Raw genomic sequence first — 19,927 nt, forward strand, 5'->3', positions numbered from 1 at the left:
CAGTGTGTGTGCTGTAGTAATGCATCCTTACATGGACCCTGTCACAGTGTGTGCTGCAGTAATGCATCCTTACATGGATCCTGTCACAGTGTGTGCTGCATTAATACATCCTTACATGGATCCTGTCACTGTGTGTGCTGCAGTAATGCATCCTTACATGGATCCTGTCACAGTGTGTGCTGCAGTAATGCATCCTAACATGGATCCTGTCACAGTGTGTGTGCTGTAGTAATGCATCCTTACATGGACCCTGTCACAGTGTGTGCTGCAGTAATGCATCCTTACATGGATCCTGTCACAGTGTGTGCTGCAGTAATACATCTTTATATGGATCCTGTCACAGGGTGTGTGCTGCAGTAATGCATCCGTACATGGATCCTGTCACATTATGTGCTGCAGTAATGTATCCTTTCATGGATCCCGTCACAGTGTGTGTGCTGCAGTAATACATCCTTACATGGATCCTGTCACAGTGTATGTGATGCAGTAACGCATCCTTACATGGATCCTGTCACAATGTGTGTGCTGCAGTAATGCATCCTGACATGGATCCTGTCACAGTGTGTGCTGCAGTAATGTATCCTTACATGGATCCTGTCACAGTGTGTGCTGCAGTAATGCATCCTTACATGGATCCTGTTACAGTGTGTGCTGCAGTAATGCATTCTTATATGGATCATGTCACAGTGTGTGTGCTGCAGTAATGCATCCTTACAAGGGTCATGTCACAGTGTGTGTGCTGCAGTAATGCATCCTTACATTGATCCTGTCACAGTGTGTGCTGCAGTAATGCATCTTTACATGGATCCTGTCACAGTGTGTGCTGCAGTAATGCATCCTTACATGATCCTGTCACAGTGTGTGCTGCAGTAATGCATCCTTACATGGATCATGTCACAGTGTGTGTGCTGCAGTAATGCATCCTTACATGGATCCTGTCACAGTGTGTGTGCTGCAGTAATGCATCCTTACATGGATCCTGTCACAGTGTGTGCGCTGCAGTAATGCATCCTTACATGGATCATGTCACAGTGTGCGCGCTGCAGTAATGCATCCTTTCATGGATCCTGTCACAGTGTGTGCTGCAGTAATGCATCCTTTCATGGATCCTGTCACAGTGTGTGCTGCAGTAATGCATCCTTACATGGATCCTGTCACAGTGTGTGCTGCAGTAATGCATCCTTACATGGATCCTGTCACAGTGTGTGTGCTGCAGTAATGCATCCTTACATGGATCCTGTCACAGTGTGTGTGCTGCAGTAATGCATCCTTACATGGATCCTGTCACAGTGTGTGCTGCAGTAATGCATCCTTACATGGATCCTGTCACAATGTGTGCGCTGCAGTAATGCATCCTTACATGAATCCTGTCACAGTGTGTGTGCTGCAGTAATGCATCCTTACATGGATCCTGTCACAGTGTGTGCTGCAGTAATGCATCCTTACATGGATCCTGTCACAGTGTGTGCTGCAGTAATGCATCCTTACATGGATCCTGTCACAGTGTGTGTGCTGCAGTAATGCATCCTTACATGGATCCTGTCACAGTGTGTGCTGCAGTAATGCATCCTTACATGGATCCTGTCACAGTGTGTGTGCTGCAGTAATGCATCCTTACATGGATCATGTCACAGTGTGTGTGCTGCAGTAATGCATCTTTACATGGATCCTGTCACAGTGTGTGCTGCAGTAATGCATCCTTACATGGATCCTGTCACAGTGTGTGCTGCAGTAATGCATCCTTACATGGATCCTGTCACAGTGTGTGTGCTGCAGTAATGCATCCTTACATGGATCCTGTCACAGTGTGTGTGCTGCAGTAATGCATCCTTACATGGATCCTGTCACAGTGTGTGCGCTGCAGTAATGCATCCTTACATGGATCATGTCACAGTGTGTGCGCTGCAGTAATGCATCCTTTCATGGATCCTGTCACAGTGTGTGCTGCAGTAATGCATCCTTTCATGGATCCTGTCACAGTGTGTGCTGCAGTAATGCATCCTTACATGGATCCTGTCACAGTGTGTGCTGCAGTAATGCATCCTTACATGGATCCTGTCACAGTGTGTGTGCTGCAGTAATGCATCCTTACATGGATCCTGTCACAGTGTGTGTGCTGCAGTAATGCATCCTTACATGGATCCTGTCACAGTGTGTGCTGCAGTAATGCATCCTTACATGGATCCTGTCACAATGTGTGTGCTGCAGTAATGCATCCTTACATGAATCCTGTCACAGTGTGTGTGCTGCAGTAATGCATCCTTACATGGATCCTGTCACAGTGTGTGCTGCAGTAATGCATCCTTACATGGATCCTGTCACAGTGTGTGCTGCAGTAATGCATCCTTACATGGATCCTGTCACAGTGTGTGTGCTGCAGTAATGCATCCTTACATGGATCCTGTCACAATGTGTGCGCTGCAGTAATGTATCCTTACATGGATCATGTCACAGTGTGTGCTGCAGTAATGCATCCTTACATGGATCCTGTCACAATGTGTGTGCTGCAGTAATGCATCCTTACATAGATCCTGTCACAATGTGTGTGCTGCAGTAATGCATCCTTACATGGATCCTGTCACATTGTGTGCTGCAGTAATGCATCCTTACATGGATCCTGTCACAGTGTGTGTGCTGCAGTAATGCATCCTTACATGGATCCTGTCACAGTGTGTGTGCTGCAGTAATGCATCCTTACATGGATCATGTCACAGTGTGTGCGCTGCAGTAATGCATCCTTACATGGATCATGTCACAGTGTGTGCTGCAGTAATGCATCCTTACATGGATCCTGTCACAGTGTGTGTGCTGCAGTAATGCATCCTTACATGGATCATGTCACAGTGTGTGTGCTGCAGTAATGCATCCTTACATTGATCCTGTCACAGTGTGTGCTGCAGTAATGCATCCTTACATGGATCCTGTTACAGTGTGTGCTGCAGTAATGCATTCTTACATGGATCATGTCACCGTGTGTGTGCTGCAGTAATGCATCCTTACATGGATCCTGTCCCAGTGTGTGCTGCAGTAATGCATCCTTACATGGATCATGTCACAGTGTGTGCGCTGCAGTAATGCATCCTTACATGGATCCTGTCACAGTGTGTGCTGCAGTAATGCATCCTTACATGGATCCTGTCACAGTGTGTGCTGCAGTAATGCATCTTTACATGGATCCTGTCACAGTGTGTGCTGCAGTAATGCATCCTTACATGGATCCTGTCACAGTGTGTGCTGCAGTAATGCATCCTTACATGGATCCTGTCACAGTGTGTGTGCTGCAGTAATGCATCCTTACATGGATCCTGTCACAGTGTGTGTGCTGCAGTAATGCATCCTTACATGGATCCTGTCACAGTGTGTGCGCTGCAGTAATGCATCCTTACATGGACCATGTCACAGTGTGTGCGCTGCAGTAATGCATCCTTTCATGGATCCTGTCACAGTGTGTGCTGCAGTAATGCATCCTTTCATGGATCCTATCACATGGGGGCTGCAGTAATGCATCCTTACACGGATCCTGTCACAATGTGTGCTGCAGTAATGCATCCTTACATGGATCCTGTCACAGTGTGTGTGCTGCAGTAATGCATCCTTACATGGATCCTGTCACAGTGTGTGTGCTGCAGTAATGCATCCTTACATGGATCCTGTCACCGTGTGTGCTGCAGTAATGCATCCTTACATGGATCCTGTCACAATGTGTGCGCTGCAGTAATGCATCCTTACATGGATCTTGTCACAGTGTGCGCTGCAGTAATGCATCCTTACATGGATCCTGTCACAGTGTGTGCTGCAGTAATGCATCCTTACATGGATCCTGTCACAATGTGTGCGCTGCAGTAATGCATCCTTACATGGATCTTGTCACAGTGTGCGCTGCAGTAATGCATCCTTACATTGATCCTGTCACAGTGTGTGCTTCAGTAATGCCTCCTTACATGGATCCTGTCACAGTGTGTGCTGCAGTAATGCATCCTTACATGGATCCTGTCACAGTGCGTGTGATGCAATAATGCAACCTTACATGGATCTAGTCACAGTGTTTGCTGCAGTAATGCATCCTTACATGGATCCTGTCACAGTGTGTGCTGCAGTAATGCATCCTTACATGGATCCTGTCACAGTGTGTGTGCTGCAGTAATGCATCCTTACATGGATCATGTCACAGTGTGTGTGCTGCAGTAATGCATCTTTACATGGATCCTGTCACAGTGTGTGCTGCAGTAATGCATCCTTACATGGATCCTGTCACAGTGTGTGCTGCAGTAATGCATCCTTACATGGATCCTGTCACAGTGTGTGTGCTGCAGTAATGCATCCTTACATGGATCCTGTCACAGTGTGTGTGCTGCAGTAATGCATCCTTACATGGATCCTGTCACAGTGTGTGCGCTGCAGTAATGCATCCTTACATGGATCATGTCACAGTGTGTGCGCTGCAGTAATGCATCCTTTCATGGATCCTGTCACAGTGTGTGCTGCAGTAATGCATCCTTTCATGGATCCTGTCACAGTGTGTGCTGCAGTAATGCATCCTTACATGGATCCTGTCACAGTGTGTGCTGCAGTAATGCATCCTTACATGGATCCTGTCACAGTGTGTGTGCTGCAGTAATGCATCCTTACATGGATCCTGTCACAGTGTGTGTGCTGCAGTAATGCATCCTTACATGGATCCTGTCACAGTGTGTGCTGCAGTAATGCATCCTTACATGGATCCTGTCACAATGTGTGTGATGCAGTAATGCATCCTTACATGAATCCTGTCACAGTGTGTGTGCTGCAGTAATGCATCCTTACATGGATCCTGTCACAGTGTGTGCTGCAGTAATGCATCCTTACATGGATCCTGTCACAGTGTGTGCTGCAGTAATGCATCCTTACATGGATCCTGTCAGTGTGTGTGCTGCAGTAATGCATCCTTACATGGATCCTGTCACAATGTGTGCGCTGCAGTAATGTATCCTTACATGGATCATGTCACAGTGTGTGCTGCAGTAATGCATCCTTACATGGATCCTGTCACAATGTGTGTGCTGCAGTAATGCATCCTTACATAGATCATGTCACAGTGTGTGCGCTGCAGTAATGCATCCTTACATGGATCCTGTCACATTGTGTGCTGCAGTAATGCATCCTTACATGGATCCTGTCACAGTGTGTGTGCTGCAGTAATGCATCCTTACATGGATCCTGTCCCAGTGTGTGCTGCAGTAATGCATCCTTACATGGATCATGTCACAGTGTGTGCGCTGCAGTAATGCATCCTTACATGGATCCTGTCACAGTGTGTGCTGCAGTAATGCATCCTTACATGGATCCTGTCACAGTGTGTGTGCTGCAGTAATGCATCCTTACATGGATCATGTCACAGTGTGTGTGCTGCAGTAATGCATCCTTACATTGATCCTGTCACAGTGTGTGCTGCAGTAATGCATCCTTACATGGATCCTGTTACAGTGTGTGCTGCAGTAATGCATTCTTACATGGATCATGTCACAGTGTGTGTGCTGCAGTAATGCATCCTTACATGGATCCTGTCCCAGTGTGTGCTGCAGTAATGCATCCTTACATGGATCATGTCACAGTGTGTGCGCTGCAGTAATGCATCCTTACATGGATCCTGTCACAGTGTGTGCTGCAGTAATGCATCCTTACATGGATCCTGTCACAGTGTGTGTGCTGCAGTAATGCATCCTTACATGGATCATGTCACAGTGTGTGTGCTGCAGTAATGCATCCTTACATTGATCCTGTCACAGTGTGTGCTGCAGTAATGCATCTTTACATGGATCCTGTCACAGTGTGTGCTGCAGTAATGCATCCTTACATGGATCCTGTCACAGTGTGTGCTGCAGTAATGCATCCTTACATGGATCCTGTCACAGTGTGTGTGCTGCAGTAATGCATCCTTACATGGATCCTGTCACAGTGTGTGTGCTGCAGTAATGCATCCTTACATGGATCCTGTCACAGTGTGCGCGCTGCAGTAATGCATCCTTACATGGACCATGTCACAGTGTGTGCGCTGCAGTAATGCATCCTTTCATGGATCCTGTCACAGTGTGTGCTGCAGTAATGCATCCTTTCATGGATCCTATCACATGGGGGCTGCAGTAATGCATCCTTACACGGATCCTGTCACAATGTGTGCTGCAGTAATGCATCCTTACATGGATCCTGTCACAGTGTGTGTGCTGCAGTAATGCATCCTTACATGGATCCTGTCACAGTGTGTGTGCTGCAGTAATGCATCCTTACATGGATCCTGTCACCGTGTGTGCTGCAGTAATGCATCCTTACATGGATCCTGTCACAATGTGTGCGCTGCAGTAATGCATCCTTACATGGATCTTGTCACAGTGTGTGCTGCAGTAATGCATCCTTTCATGGATCCTGTCACAGTGTGTGCTGCAGTAATGCATCCTTACATGGATCCTGTCACAGTGTGTGCTGCAGTAATGCATCCTTACATGGATCCTGTCACAGTGTGTGTGCTGCAGTAATGCATCCTTACATGGATCCTGTCACAGTGTGTGTGCTGCAGTAATGCATCCTTACATGGATCCTGTCACAGTGTGTGCTGCAGTAATGCATCCTTACATGGATCCTGTCACAATGTGTGTGCTGCAGTAATGCATCCTTACATGAATCCTGTCACAGTGTGTGCGCTGCAGTAATGCATCCTTACATGGATCCTGTCACAGTGTGTGCTGCAGTAATGCATCCTTACATGGATCCTGTCACAGTGTGTGCTGCAGTAATGCATCCTTACATGGATCCTGTCACAGTGTGTGTGCTGCAGTAATGCATCCTTACATGGATCCTGTCACAATGTGTGCGCTGCAGTAATGTATCCTTACATGGATCATGTCACAGTGTGTGCTGCAGTAATGCATCCTTACATGGATCCTGTCACAATGTGTGTGCTGCAGTAATGCATCCTTACATAGATCATGTCACAGTGTGTGCGCTGCAGTAATGCATCCTTACATGGATCCTGTCACATTGTGTGCTGCAGTAATGCATCCTTACATGGATCCTGTCACAGTGTGTGTGCTGCAGTAATGCATCCTTACATGGATCCTGTCCCAGTGTGTGCTGCAGTAATGCATCCTTACATGGATCATGTCACAGTGTGTGCGCTGCAGTAATGCATCCTTACATGGATCCTGTCACAGTGTGTGCTGCAGTAATGCATCCTTACATGGATCCTGTCACAGTGTGTGTGCTGCAGTAATGCATCCTTACATGGATCATGTCACAGTGTGTGTGCTGCAGTAATGCATCCTTACATTGATCCTGTCACAGTGTGTGCTGCAGTAATGCATCCTTACATGGATCCTGTTACAGTGTGTGCTGCAGTAATGCATTCTTACATGGATCATGTCACAGTGTGTGTGCTGCAGTAATGCATCCTTACATGGATCCTGTCCCAGTGTGTGCTGCAGTAATGCATCCTTACATGGATCATGTCACAGTGTGTGCGCTGCAGTAATGCATCCTTACATGGATCCTGTCACAGTGTGTGCTGCAGTAATGCATCCTTACATGGATCCTGTCACAGTGTGTGTGCTGCAGTAATGCATCCTTACATGGATCATGTCACAGTGTGTGTGCTGCAGTAATGCATCCTTACATTGATCCTGTCACAGTGTGTGCTGCAGTAATGCATCTTTACATGGATCCTGTCACAGTGTGTGCTGCAGTAATGCATCCTTACATGGATCCTGTCACAGTGTGTGCTGCAGTAATGCATCCTTACATGGATCCTGTCACAGTGTGTGTGCTGCAGTAATGCATCCTTACATGGATCCTGTCACAGTGTGTGTGCTGCAGTAATGCATCCTTACATGGATCCTGTCACAGTGTGCGCGCTGCAGTAATGCATCCTTACATGGACCATGTCACAGTGTGTGCGCTGCAGTAATGCATCCTTTCATGGATCCTGTCACAGTGTGTGCTGCAGTAATGCATCCTTTCATGGATCCTATCACATGGGGGCTGCAGTAATGCATCCTTACACGGATCCTGTCACAATGTGTGCTGCAGTAATGCATCCTTACATGGATCCTGTCACAGTGTGTGTGCTGCAGTAATGCATCCTTACATGGATCCTGTCACAGTGTGTGTGCTGCAGTAATGCATCCTTACATGGATCCTGTCACCGTGTGTGCTGCAGTAATGCATCCTTACATGGATCCTGTCACAATGTGTGCGCTGCAGTAATGCATCCTTACATGGATCTTGTCACAGTGTGCGCTGCAGTAATGCATCCTTACATGGATCCTGTCACAGTGTGTGCTGCAGTAATGCATCCTTACATGGATCCTGTCACAATGTGTGCGCTGCAGTAATGCATCCTTACATGGATCCTGTCACAGTGTGTGTGCTGCAGTAATGCATCCTTACATTGATCCTGTCACAGTGTGTGCTTCAGTAATGCCTCCTTACATGGATCCTGTCACAGTGTGTGCTGCAGTAATGTATCCTTACATGGATCCTGTCACAGTGTGTGCTGCAGTAATGCATCCTTACATGGATCCTGTCACAGTGTGTGCGCTGCAGTAATACATCCTTACATGGGTCCTGTCACAGTGCGTGTGATGCAATAATGCAACCTTACATGGATCTAGTCACAGTGTTTGCTGCAGTAATGCATACTTACATGGATCATGTCACAGTTTGTGCTGCAGTAATGTATCCTTGCATGGATCCTGTCACAGTGTGTGCTGCAGTAATGCATCCTTACATGGATCCTGTCACAGTGTGTGTGCTGCAGTAATACATCCTAACATAGATCCTGTCACAGTGTGTGCTGCAGTAATGCATCTTTACATTGATCCTGTCACAGTGTGTGCTGCAGTAATGTATCGTTGCATGGATCCTGTCACAGTGTGTTCTGCAGTAATGCATCTTTACATTGATCCTGTCACAGTGTGTGCTGCAGTAATACATCCTTACATGGATCCTGTCACTGTGTGTGTGTGTGTGTGTGTGCTCTGCAGTAATGCATCCTTATATGGATCCTGTCACAGTGTGTGCTGCAGTAATGCATCCTTACATGGATTCTGTCACAGTGTGTGCTGCAGTAATGCATCCTTACATGGATAAGCCCTATAAAGTGTCTGTAACCCAGTTATCCGTTACCTTTTTTGTTTGGTATGGTTACATTAAATTTCTATGTATTGCCTGTGTGAGTTCAATGTGTTTCTGCGGGACTCATTGGGGCCAGGTGCAGTGTCTGTGGACCATGCTGAGGTTGGGAAGGCCAAGGTCCTTGCTTGGGAGTATCAAAATCCAATATAGGAACATTGTCCTTTCCCTGACAGTAATTCGGGAGTGAGGCCTGCGTCTTAGCCCTGTCCACTCGATTCCCATTGGATCTCTCCTATTTCCCATGTTTCCAAAGACTTGTCCCTAGGGATGTCCTGTCGCACTCTCACCACCCACAGCCCTGATTAGTTTGTCATGTCAAGCCCCCGATCCTGATTGGCTCAATGGAGGACAAGTCTCTGCTGATAGGTCGGCACTCAGAACCTCGTCTTTCGTGATATTCAGTTGGACATTGAGGTTCTATACAAGCCGATGCAGATCAGGGATCCATAGTTCAGAAGCTTATGTCTATTCATCCTATGGATCTACATGTATGTTGGTTCCGGGACAATTAGAGCACCCATTCTTCTTATATGATCCACAGTTCATGAATGGTCTCGGTAACTAGAGGCCAACTGGAAAAAATGAACTGTGGACCAGAGACAGCGATCCCTGGTTATTGGGAACAACGAATGGACGGATCGAGGAGGCATCCAGGACAACCAACTTCAGCATTTCCCTGCACCTAGTTTTTTGACAAAATCCCCTTCCCCCTCGAGTTTGTGGTGAGTTTTTCTGTGTTGCTCCGTGCCGTCAATGGCCCGGATAAACCTGCATTAATTAGTTATCTTGTTCTGCCTGGTGTTTGCGATCCCGGGTAAAAGTCTGTTCTATCATTACAAATTATATTAAGAACAATCTACGTTAGGGCTGTTATATACAGCATGCGTCAATGCGAACGCGCGTGCACATGCCGCATGCTTTTCCTGTATATAGTGCCGGGAGCTGCAGGTAATGTGTATGTGTGTGTATGTGTGTGTATGTGTGTGTATGTGTGTGTATGTGTGAGTATGTGTGAGTATATGTGTGTGCGTGGGTTGTGTGAGTGAAAGTAAGTCCTAGATAAGATTTTTTAAAGATATAAAAACTTTATTTAATATTTTTTTTTTACTTCTGCAAACACACACACACACACACACACACACACACACACACACACACACACACACACACACACACACACACACACACACACACACACACACACACACACACACACATTTGAGCGCAGGCAGCGGCGTGAAAAGATGAATTTCCTCATCTTCGCCGCTGTCTGTCGGCTCCCCTCTCCCTGTCGTGCGCGCGCGGCCCTTGAATAGAAAAGGCTAAAAGTCCGCGCACGCGCACGGCGCAGCACACGCCCGGCACTATAGAACGTGCCTGATATAGGAAGCTTCTCATGTGGGAATAGAGAGCAGCAGGAGAACACTTAGCCCGTGTCAGTCAGTGTACGTCTGTAATCTGTGCACCTGGAGGGGTCGTACATGTCCCTGCACTGCTCAGTCCTAGAATATACAACAAGCGACAGAGAAGCCCAATGCAAAATTACACAGTAAAATACTTATATAATCTCTTGAAAAAGGGTAATTTAGTTTAACCCTTTGGCCAAAGCATTGTAAGCCTGCGAGCCACGAGAAGGCAGGGCCAGTTTGCAGGTCCTAAAACTACCTGCCTCACTCAATAGCTCTCCTTTTTGACACTTTTATACATATATATTTTGTGGGGGCTCAGGGGTTCCTAAAATGTGCTTGCTGGGGTTCCGTGTGTTGCTTGTTAACTTATTTTCAGCTGTCTCAGCAATTGAAGGTAAGTGGCACCTCCTTCCCAGGTTTTAAGCCCGCCCCTCCCCACTTCCCAAGTCAGCAGGTTCCTTTCATTTTACTGGACGTAGTTCCAATGTTGCTCTTTCTCCTTCCTATTAGAGGTAAATGAGAATCGTAATCCTAATAGAGCTATATTAGTCTTTTATCTGGTAGTGTTAGGACCTGTGAACTGGGCCTGCCTTGTCGTGGCTCACAGGCTTACAATGCTTTGGCCAAAGGGTTAAACTAAATGACCCTTTTCCAAGAGAATATATACGTATTTTACTGTGTATTTTTGTCATATTGTATGTAGCATTGGGCTTCTCTGTTGCTTGTTGTAGACATTTGCCATGCTCAATAGCTCTCCTTTTTGACACTTTTATACATATATATATTGTGGTGGCTCAGGGGTTCCTATAATGAGCTTGCTGGGGTTCTGTGTGCTGTCAGTCCTAGAGGAGTATGGGTGTATAACCCTGCTGTACTGCTCAGTCCTTGAGGTTACAGGCTGTGAGTCACTATGAAGGTACCTGGCTTGAGTTTCAGAGCATTCATTAGATACCCGTCCTCTGTCACTTTCTTGCCGTCCTGCTCCAGAATCAGAGTGAAGTCTCGGACGCACCATGTGAAGGACGGGAAGATCCTCTTGAATTCAGCAGACTCGTCCTCTGCTTCCGCCGGGGACGATTTCAACCTAATCCTCTTTGTCAGCTCCGTCACATAACTGAGAGACGCTAAGGAGGAACTGGCAGAGCACAGATATACCCAGATATAGCCAGGTCCACCAATACTAGGGACACCTGCAGAGCATAATTCATGTGCTGCCAGAGAGATCTGCAGAGCATCACTCTGTTACTATAAAGGATACTGCAGCTGCTCCATGGCTTGCTGGTCAATAGTTCCCATACTATTAAACACTAAATTGCTGCTCAGCAGAACAGCCAGAGAGAAGATCCAGGCGTCATTCCTACTATCTCCCTGAGACAGAGAAACAGAATCATTGTAACACAGAGCGTCCCTGTGCGGTGCTAGAGACGCCCTAATATATACAGCCACTTAGTCCATCTTACACGTACATTAACCCCTTATCTGATAGACCGTTCTGCAGCACTGAGCAGTGTTAACATGCGTCTCCAGCATAGAAGGAACCAGGCTGGAGGTCACACGGAGACATCTGTCCCCACTCACCTTCTCCACGTCCCCCAGCCCCTCTGTGTCCAGCAGCACCAGGGTGTGTCCAGGTTTAGAAGCGTGAGGGACACACCACATCCAGATCCCTTTAGTCTTAGACTGGATGGTGGATCCCAGAGCAAACCCTGGAGGGTGAGGATAACAAAGATAAAGAGACAAAATAACAAGAACAAAATAAAGAGAGGTCAGTGATAGAGAAACATGAAGGAGAAGCTTCAGGGACAGGGGATTTTAACAGGACAATTTATAGCAGGACTTCACTGCTCATCACAAAAAGGGGAATGTACCTATTGAAATTGGTGTCATATAATGACAATTTGGCCAACCTGGTCTATGTAGCTTCATATCCGCTCCAAAACATTACACTCAGCTTGTCTGTGTTTATCCCATCGATACCACATCAGCCTGACGCGCATCTCTGCCACGGCAGCTAAAGAGTTAATAAATGTATGTGATTTCCATGTGTAAACGATAAGCATTCTGTAATTCTCTTATTGTCCATACCACTTCTCCTGGGAGCCTGTTCCACGCCTGCACTACGCTTTATGAGTTCTCTTCCAGCCGGATAACATACAGTAACCTGTGTTGTTGTGTCTGTAATTCTGAGAAGTTCTTCCTGTTTGTACCTTCTCATAATATTAATAATAATAATAATAATAATAACATATTCTTGTATAGCGCTACTAGTTTTGTTTTACGTATCACTTTACAGAGACTAACCCTAACCCTCATTGGGTCTCTCACCATCACTGCGTCCCGCCAGCTTGTTCATCAGGTAGGATTTTCCGGTCCGATATTTCCCTACAATCGCCACAACGACCACGGGCTGAGTGATGTCAGACAGGATCTGCGCCGCCTCCTGGTTGATTACTAGCTCGTGTCCGTCCCGGTTCTCTATCAGACACACGGGGAGCGGCATCGCAATTTCTGGGGCCATTTTCCGTCTGGGGGAATATACATTATATATAGATGGGGAGATCATCACTTTGTGGGAAAGACAGAAATGTGACACTATAAACATGTAATCTGTGTGTAATTAAACCATCTGTGATAAACCAATCTGTGTAACCATACAGTGGAAATTAGAGATACTGCCGCCCTCCTGCTATATGAATGGATTGTATATGTCAATCGGGTGCATACGGGAAGGAGATAGTGGAAGGAATGAAGGGGTTAATGGAGTAACCAAGATTCCTATGTGCGGACCAATTGAGGGCTGGGAAATATTCAATCCTATGGTGAACCCTAAATAGCCGCTCACTAATGTGTTAAAAACGTGCTTTATTAAACATGTGTACAATGGACAACAGTTACTCCATTAAAATAAACAGGGAGAAATGACTACCGTGGAGGATATAGTCCCAACTCGTGTCTTTGAGCTAGTCTATGTCCTCTGTGGTGAGATTTAAAGGGAGGAAGGGACCATTTACATAGGTGCATGTACCTTGGAGGTATGATCTATTCACAGTGGCTATATTAGTCACTAGAAAAAACACACCCAAAATGACTGCTGGGACCCTAAACTTGTATTGGTGCTGTATTAGCAGTCTGATGTAAAGAGGCACTTAGTCTAGGTGTGTGTAAGACCTGTAGTACTATCTATATATCATACCACTGCTACCATTACTGACACTCATCGCAGGTGTAACCAACTGGTTTCATACAGATGTATATGATAGTTCAAACGTTTGCAAGAACTCACTCTCCCATGGTTTGCAGAGTGTGGCTAAATATCCTATCACACTCACTGGTGTATAGGTGAATGGGGTAACAGCCTGGTATATCTCTATATTAAACTCTGTAATGTGGCAAATGACCACATATAAACCATGTATACACATGTATGCAGATGACACAATCCTATATGCACACAGCCATAGCCTCTCTGACCTTCAACACATACTTCAGTCTGACTTTTTGAGACTCGAAAACTGGATTTCCCAAAACAAACTGTTTTTAAACACTGACAAGACTGTAACAATGGTATTTGGGACCAAGACTAAATTTGTAAAGCTTCCAGTGACTGAGCTCCTGATTCGAACCAACGCTAACACCACCCTAACACCTGTCACTAGTTTTAAATACCTGGGCTTATGGTTTCACTCCCACTTAACATTCGGGATGCACATTGATACCCTGACAACCAAGACCTATGCCAAACTAGGGGTACTTTACAGGAACAAATGCTCCCTAAGTCTCCTGGTCAGAAAGCGTATCGCACAGCAGATGCTAATGCCAATTATTGACTATGGAGACATAGTATATGGCTCGGCTCCTCAAACCCACCTTAGCAAACTTGACACCCTCTACAATTCAATTTGTCGTTAAACGTGAGACAATATCCGTTGGGACTCCATGGAAGCAGAATATCTCTTTAATAAAGATCTCCGATAGTTCAGAAGCTGTGGGTAGCTTCATGAGAGGAACAAAATGGGCTTGTTGTGTGAATCTGTCGACCACTACCAGTATGGTAGTCATACTCCTGGAGGGAGGCAGCTCCTCCATAATATCCATGGAGAGGTGGGTCCATGGGCGCGTGGGGACGGGTAAGGGTTGTAGCAATCCACAGGGTAACATCCTTGGCACCTTCATCTGAGCGTATATAACCCAGGCTGCCACAAACTTCTGTACGTCTCTGCGGAGCTCAGGCCACCAAAAGATTTATTTGAGGAAATCGCAAGTCTTCCTAACCCCCGGATGACCAGTTGTCTTGGAGTTACAACCCCATTGCAACACCTCCCTTCGGAATTGGGGAGGAACAAATAATTTAGACGAACGTGTGGATTATGATCAAGGATCCTCTGCCTGAGCTTGCGAAATCTGTTGCAGAAGTGATGACGATACGGCAGAGATAATCTGGGCGGGAGGAATGATGGCCCCCTGCTCTATCTCCTCGGAGCCATCAGGAGAGAATTGTCAAGATAGATCGTCTGCTTTGGTGTTTTTGGATCCTGGACGATAAGATAAGAGATCACAAAGTTGAACCGAGTGAAGAAGAAAGCCCACCTCGTCTGCAGTATCCCGGTGTCCTTGCCCCTTCAATGTATTCGAGGTTCTTGTGGTCTGTAAGGATAGAAATGAGAGAAGTTGTCCCCTTAAGCAAACGTCTCCATTCTTCAACATCCATTTTCATAGCCAGAAGTTCCCGATTTCCAACATCATAGTTCCTTTCCGCGGTAATTTTTTTTTTTTTAGAAAAGAAGGCACAGGGGTGGAGTTTTCCATGAAAATCCTACCTTTGAGAAAGAACGGCTCCAGCTGCCAGATCGCAAGAAATTGTTGTATCGATTTGAGAGTACGGGCCAGTCCCGTACGGGCCAGTCTCGATTTGAGAGTGACAGTACGGGCCAGTCCAGCACTGCCGATAATTTCGCACGATCCATCTCGAACCCATGGGAAGAGAGGAAGTACCCAAGGAAAGAAATCTTCTTCTGTTCGAATTGACACTTCTCGAGCTTGGCGTAGAGGGGGTGGTCCCAAAGTCTTTGGAGAACCAATCTAACCTGTGCCCGATGTTCGGTCAAAGAACTGGAAAAGATAAGGATATCATCCAGATATACCACGAGAAATTGGTCCAAAAGATACCGGAAAATTTTGTTGACGAAGTTCTGAAATATGGCCGGTGCGTCGCATAAGCCAAATGGCATGACTAGATATTCGTAGTGGCCGCCACGGGTATTAAAGGTTGTTTTCCATTCATCGCCCTATCTGATCCAGATCAAATTGTAGGCTCCTGGAAGATCCAGGTTGGTGAAGATGGTAGCCTTGCGTAAGCGGTCGAAGAGTTCAGGAATGAGGGGTAGCGGATATCGGTTCTTTACGGTGATTTTATTTAGGCCTCTGTAGTCGATACATGGCCTGAGAGAACCGTCTTTTTGGAACCGAAGAAGAAACCTGCTCCAGCGGGAGAACTTGATTTGCGGATAAACCCACGCTGAAGGTTCTCCGAAATGTATTCCCGCATAGCCTTGGTTTCTGGTTCTGAAAGGTGATAGGTGCGGCCTTGAGAAGGGATGAGCCCTGGGAGTAGATCAATTGCACAATCATACGGTCGATGTGGCGGTAACTCCTCTGCCTGTTTTTTGTCGAATACGTCGGCAAATTCCTGGTAACAAACTGGAAGGCATGATGCGGAAGTCTCAGTAGGTAGCCCAACCTCGGAGATGGTGCGAGACACCAGAAGACACAATCCATAGCAATCTTGTCCCCAGGATGTGACTTGATTGGTCGCCAAATCAACCTTGGGGTTGGGGTGCCGCAGGCAGGGAAGTCCTGGAACCACTGGAGTCGAGGTAGAGTAAATCCGGTAGGATGATAGTGACTTTCTGTGAAGTGCCCCGATGGTGACCAGCCAAGGATTAGGCTCAAGAGTGATGGTTCCAGGTATCATAGGTCTTCCATCAATAGCCACTACTGGTAAGGGAATCTCCCTAGTACGGAGAGGAGGGGAGTGGAGTTTCGCAAATGCGTGGTCAATGAAGTTCCCTGCGGCTCCTGAATCCACAAAAACCTGAGTGAAAATAGATGCTGGTCCCCAGGAGAGTGAAACCGGCCGGAGGAGCCGTGAAGGTTGTGGTGAAGGAAGAACAGAAGAAATGTCCAGAGAATATTCCTTTATCTTCACTGGGCATTGGGGTTTTCCTGATTTAGGCCAGTCTCGGACACGGTGACCTTTGAGCCCCAGTACTGACACGTCTCCTAGTTCTCTCCTGCGACACACATGCAGGACAAGACAGGGTGACAGACCTTAGCAGTGTGAAACACAGGCAGGACATGACAGGGTGACAGACCATGGGAGTGTTACACAGGCAGGACATGGGAGTGTGACACACAGGCAGGACATGGCAGGGTGACAAACCTTAAGAGTGTGACACACAGGCAGAACATGACAGGGTGACAGACAATGGGAGTGTGACACACAGGCAGGACATGACAGGGTGACAGACCTTGTGCGTGTGACACAGGCAGAACATGGCAGGGTGACAGACCATGGGAGTGTGACACACAGGCAGGACATGGCAGGGTGACAGACCGTGGGAGTGTGACACACAGGCAGGACATGGCAGGGTGACAGACCATGTGCGTGTGACACACAGGCAGGACATGGCAGGGTGACAGACCATGGGAGTGTGACACACAGGCAGGACATGACAGGGTGACAGACCTTGTGCGTGTGACACAGGCAGAACATGGCAGGGTGACAGACCTTGTGCGTGTGACACACAGGCAGGACATGGCAGGGTGACAGACCATGGGAGTGTGACACAGGCAGGACATGGCAGGGTGACAGACCATGGGAGTGTGACACACAGGCAGGACATGGCAGGGTGACAGACCTTGTGCGTGTGACACAGGCAGAACATGGCAGGGTGACAGACCATGGGAGTGTGACACACAGGCAGGACATGGCAGGGTGACAGACCTTGTGCGTGTGACACACAGGCAGGACATGGCAGGGTGACAGACCATGGGAGTGTGACACAGGCAGGACATGACAGGGTGACAGACCGTGGGAGTGTGACACACAGGCAGGACATGGCAGGGTGACAGACCGTGGGAGTGTGACACACAGGCAGGACATGGCAGGGTGACAGACCGTGGGAGTGTGACACACAGGCAGGACATGGCAGGGTGACAGACCATGGGAGTGTGACACACAGGCAGGACATGGCAGGGTGACAGACCATGGGAGTGTGACACAGGCAGGACATGGCAGGGTGACAGACCATGGGAGTGTGACACACAGGCAGGACATGGCAGGGTGACAGACCGTGGGAGTGGGACACACAGGCAGGACATGGCAGGGTGACAGACCATGGGAGTGTGACACACAGGCAGGACATGGCAGGGTGACAGACCATGGGAGTGTGACACACAGGCAGGACATGGCAGGGTGACAGACCTTGTGCGTGTGACACACAGGCAGGACATGGCAGGGTGACAGACCTTGTGCGTGTGACACAGGCAGAACATGGCAGGGTGACAGACCATGGGAGTGTGACACACAGGCAGGACATGGCAGGGTGACAGACCGTGGGAGTGTGACACACAGGCAGGACATGGCAGGGTGACAGACCGTGGGAGTGTGACACACAGGCAGGACATGGCAGGGTGACAAACCATGGGAGTGTGACACACAGGCAGGACATGGCAGGGTGACAGACCTTGTGCGTGTGACACACAGGCAGGACATGGCAGGGTGACAGACCATGGGAGTGTGACACAGGCAGAACATGGCAGGGTGACAGACCTTGTGCGTGTGACACACAGGCAGGACATGGCAGGGTGACAGACCGTGGGAGTGTGACACAGGCAGAACATGGCAGGGTGACAGACCATGGGAGTGTGACACACAGGCAGGACATGGCAGGGTGACAGACCATGGGAGTGTGACACACAGGCAGGACATGGTAGGGTGACAGACCTTGTGCGTGTGACACAGGCAGAACATGGCAGGGTGACAGACCATGGGAGTGTGACACACAGGCAGGACATGGCAGGGTGACAGACCATGGGAGTGTGACACACAGGCAGGACATGGCAGGGTGACAGACCATGGGAGTGTGACACACAGGCAGGACATGGCAGGGTGACAGACCATGGGAGTGTGACACACAGGCAGGACATGGCAGGGTGACAGACCATGGGAGTGTGACACACAGGCAGGACATGGCAGGGTGACAGACCATGGGAGTGTGACACAGGCAGAACATGTCAGGGTGACAGACCATGGGAGTGTGACACACAGGCAGGACATGGCAGGGTGACAGACCATGGGAGTGTGACACACAGGCAGGACATGGCAGGGTGACAGACCATGGGAGTGTGACACAGGCAGAACATGGCAGGGTGACAGACCATGGGAGTGTGACACACAGGCAGGACATGGCAGGGTGACAGACCGTGGGAGTGGGACACACAGGCAGAACATGGCAGGGTGACAGACCATGGGAGTGTGACACACAGGCAGGACATGGCAGGGTGACAGACCGTGGGAGTGTGACACACAGGCAGGACATGGCAGGGTGACAGACCTTGTGCGTGTGACACACAGGCAGGACATGGCAGGGTGACAGACCGTGGGAGTGTGACACACAGGCAGGACATGGCAGGGTGACAGACCTTGTGCGTGTGACACACAGGCAGGACATGGCAGGGTGACAGACCATGGGAGTGTGACACACAGGCAGGACATGGCAGGGTGACAGACCGTGGGAGTGTGACACACAGGCAGGACATGGCAGGGTGACAGACCGTGGGAGTGTGACACACAGGCAGGACATGGCAGGGTGACAGACCTTGGGAGTGTGACACACAGGCAGGACATGGTAGGGTGACAGACCTTGGGAGTGTGACACACAGGCAGGACATGGCAGGGTGACAGACCATGGGAGTGTGACACACAGGCAGGACATGGCAGGGTGACAGACCGTGGGAGTGTGACACACAGGCAGGACATGGCAGGGTGACAGACCGTGGGAGTGGGACACACAGGCAGGACATGGCAGGGTGACAGACCATGGGAGTGTGACACACAGGCAGGACATGGCAGGGTGACAGACCGTGGGAGTGTGACACACAGGCAGGACATGGCAGGGTGACAGACCATGGGAGTGTGACACACAGGCAGGACATGGCAGGGTGACAGACCATGGGAGTGTGACACACAGGCAGGACATGGCAGGGTGACAGACCGTGGGAGTGTGACACACAGGCAGGACATGGCAGGGTGACAGACCATGGGAGTGTGACACACAGGCAGGACATGGCAGGGT

The 19,927-nt window shown here is 48.4% G+C and overlaps 1 protein-coding gene across 3 annotated transcripts in view; it reads right to left on the minus strand.

Moving 5' to 3' along the window:
- LOC142497992 (guanylate-binding protein 1-like) overlaps positions 1 to 19,927 on the minus strand; it is an 851,842-nt gene that overhangs the window by 131,559 nt on the left and 700,356 nt on the right. For all 3 annotated transcript variants that reach the window (XM_075606500.1, XM_075606499.1, XM_075606501.1), the window contains exons 2-5: positions 12,897 to 13,096; positions 12,150 to 12,277; positions 11,830 to 11,939; positions 11,492 to 11,685 (exon numbers count right to left, since the gene is read on the minus strand). In XM_075606500.1, the coding sequence (XP_075462615.1) occupies positions 11,492 to 11,685; positions 11,830 to 11,939; positions 12,150 to 12,277; positions 12,897 to 13,089 (625 nt within the window). In that variant the 5' untranslated portion in view covers positions 13,090 to 13,096. The remainder of the gene's footprint in view (positions 1 to 11,491; positions 11,686 to 11,829; positions 11,940 to 12,149; positions 12,278 to 12,896; positions 13,097 to 19,927) is intronic.

Source organism: Ascaphus truei, chromosome 6 (assembly GCF_040206685.1).
Source record: "Ascaphus truei isolate aAscTru1 chromosome 6, aAscTru1.hap1, whole genome shotgun sequence".
Lineage (NCBI taxonomy): Eukaryota > Metazoa > Chordata > Amphibia > Anura > Ascaphidae > Ascaphus > Ascaphus truei.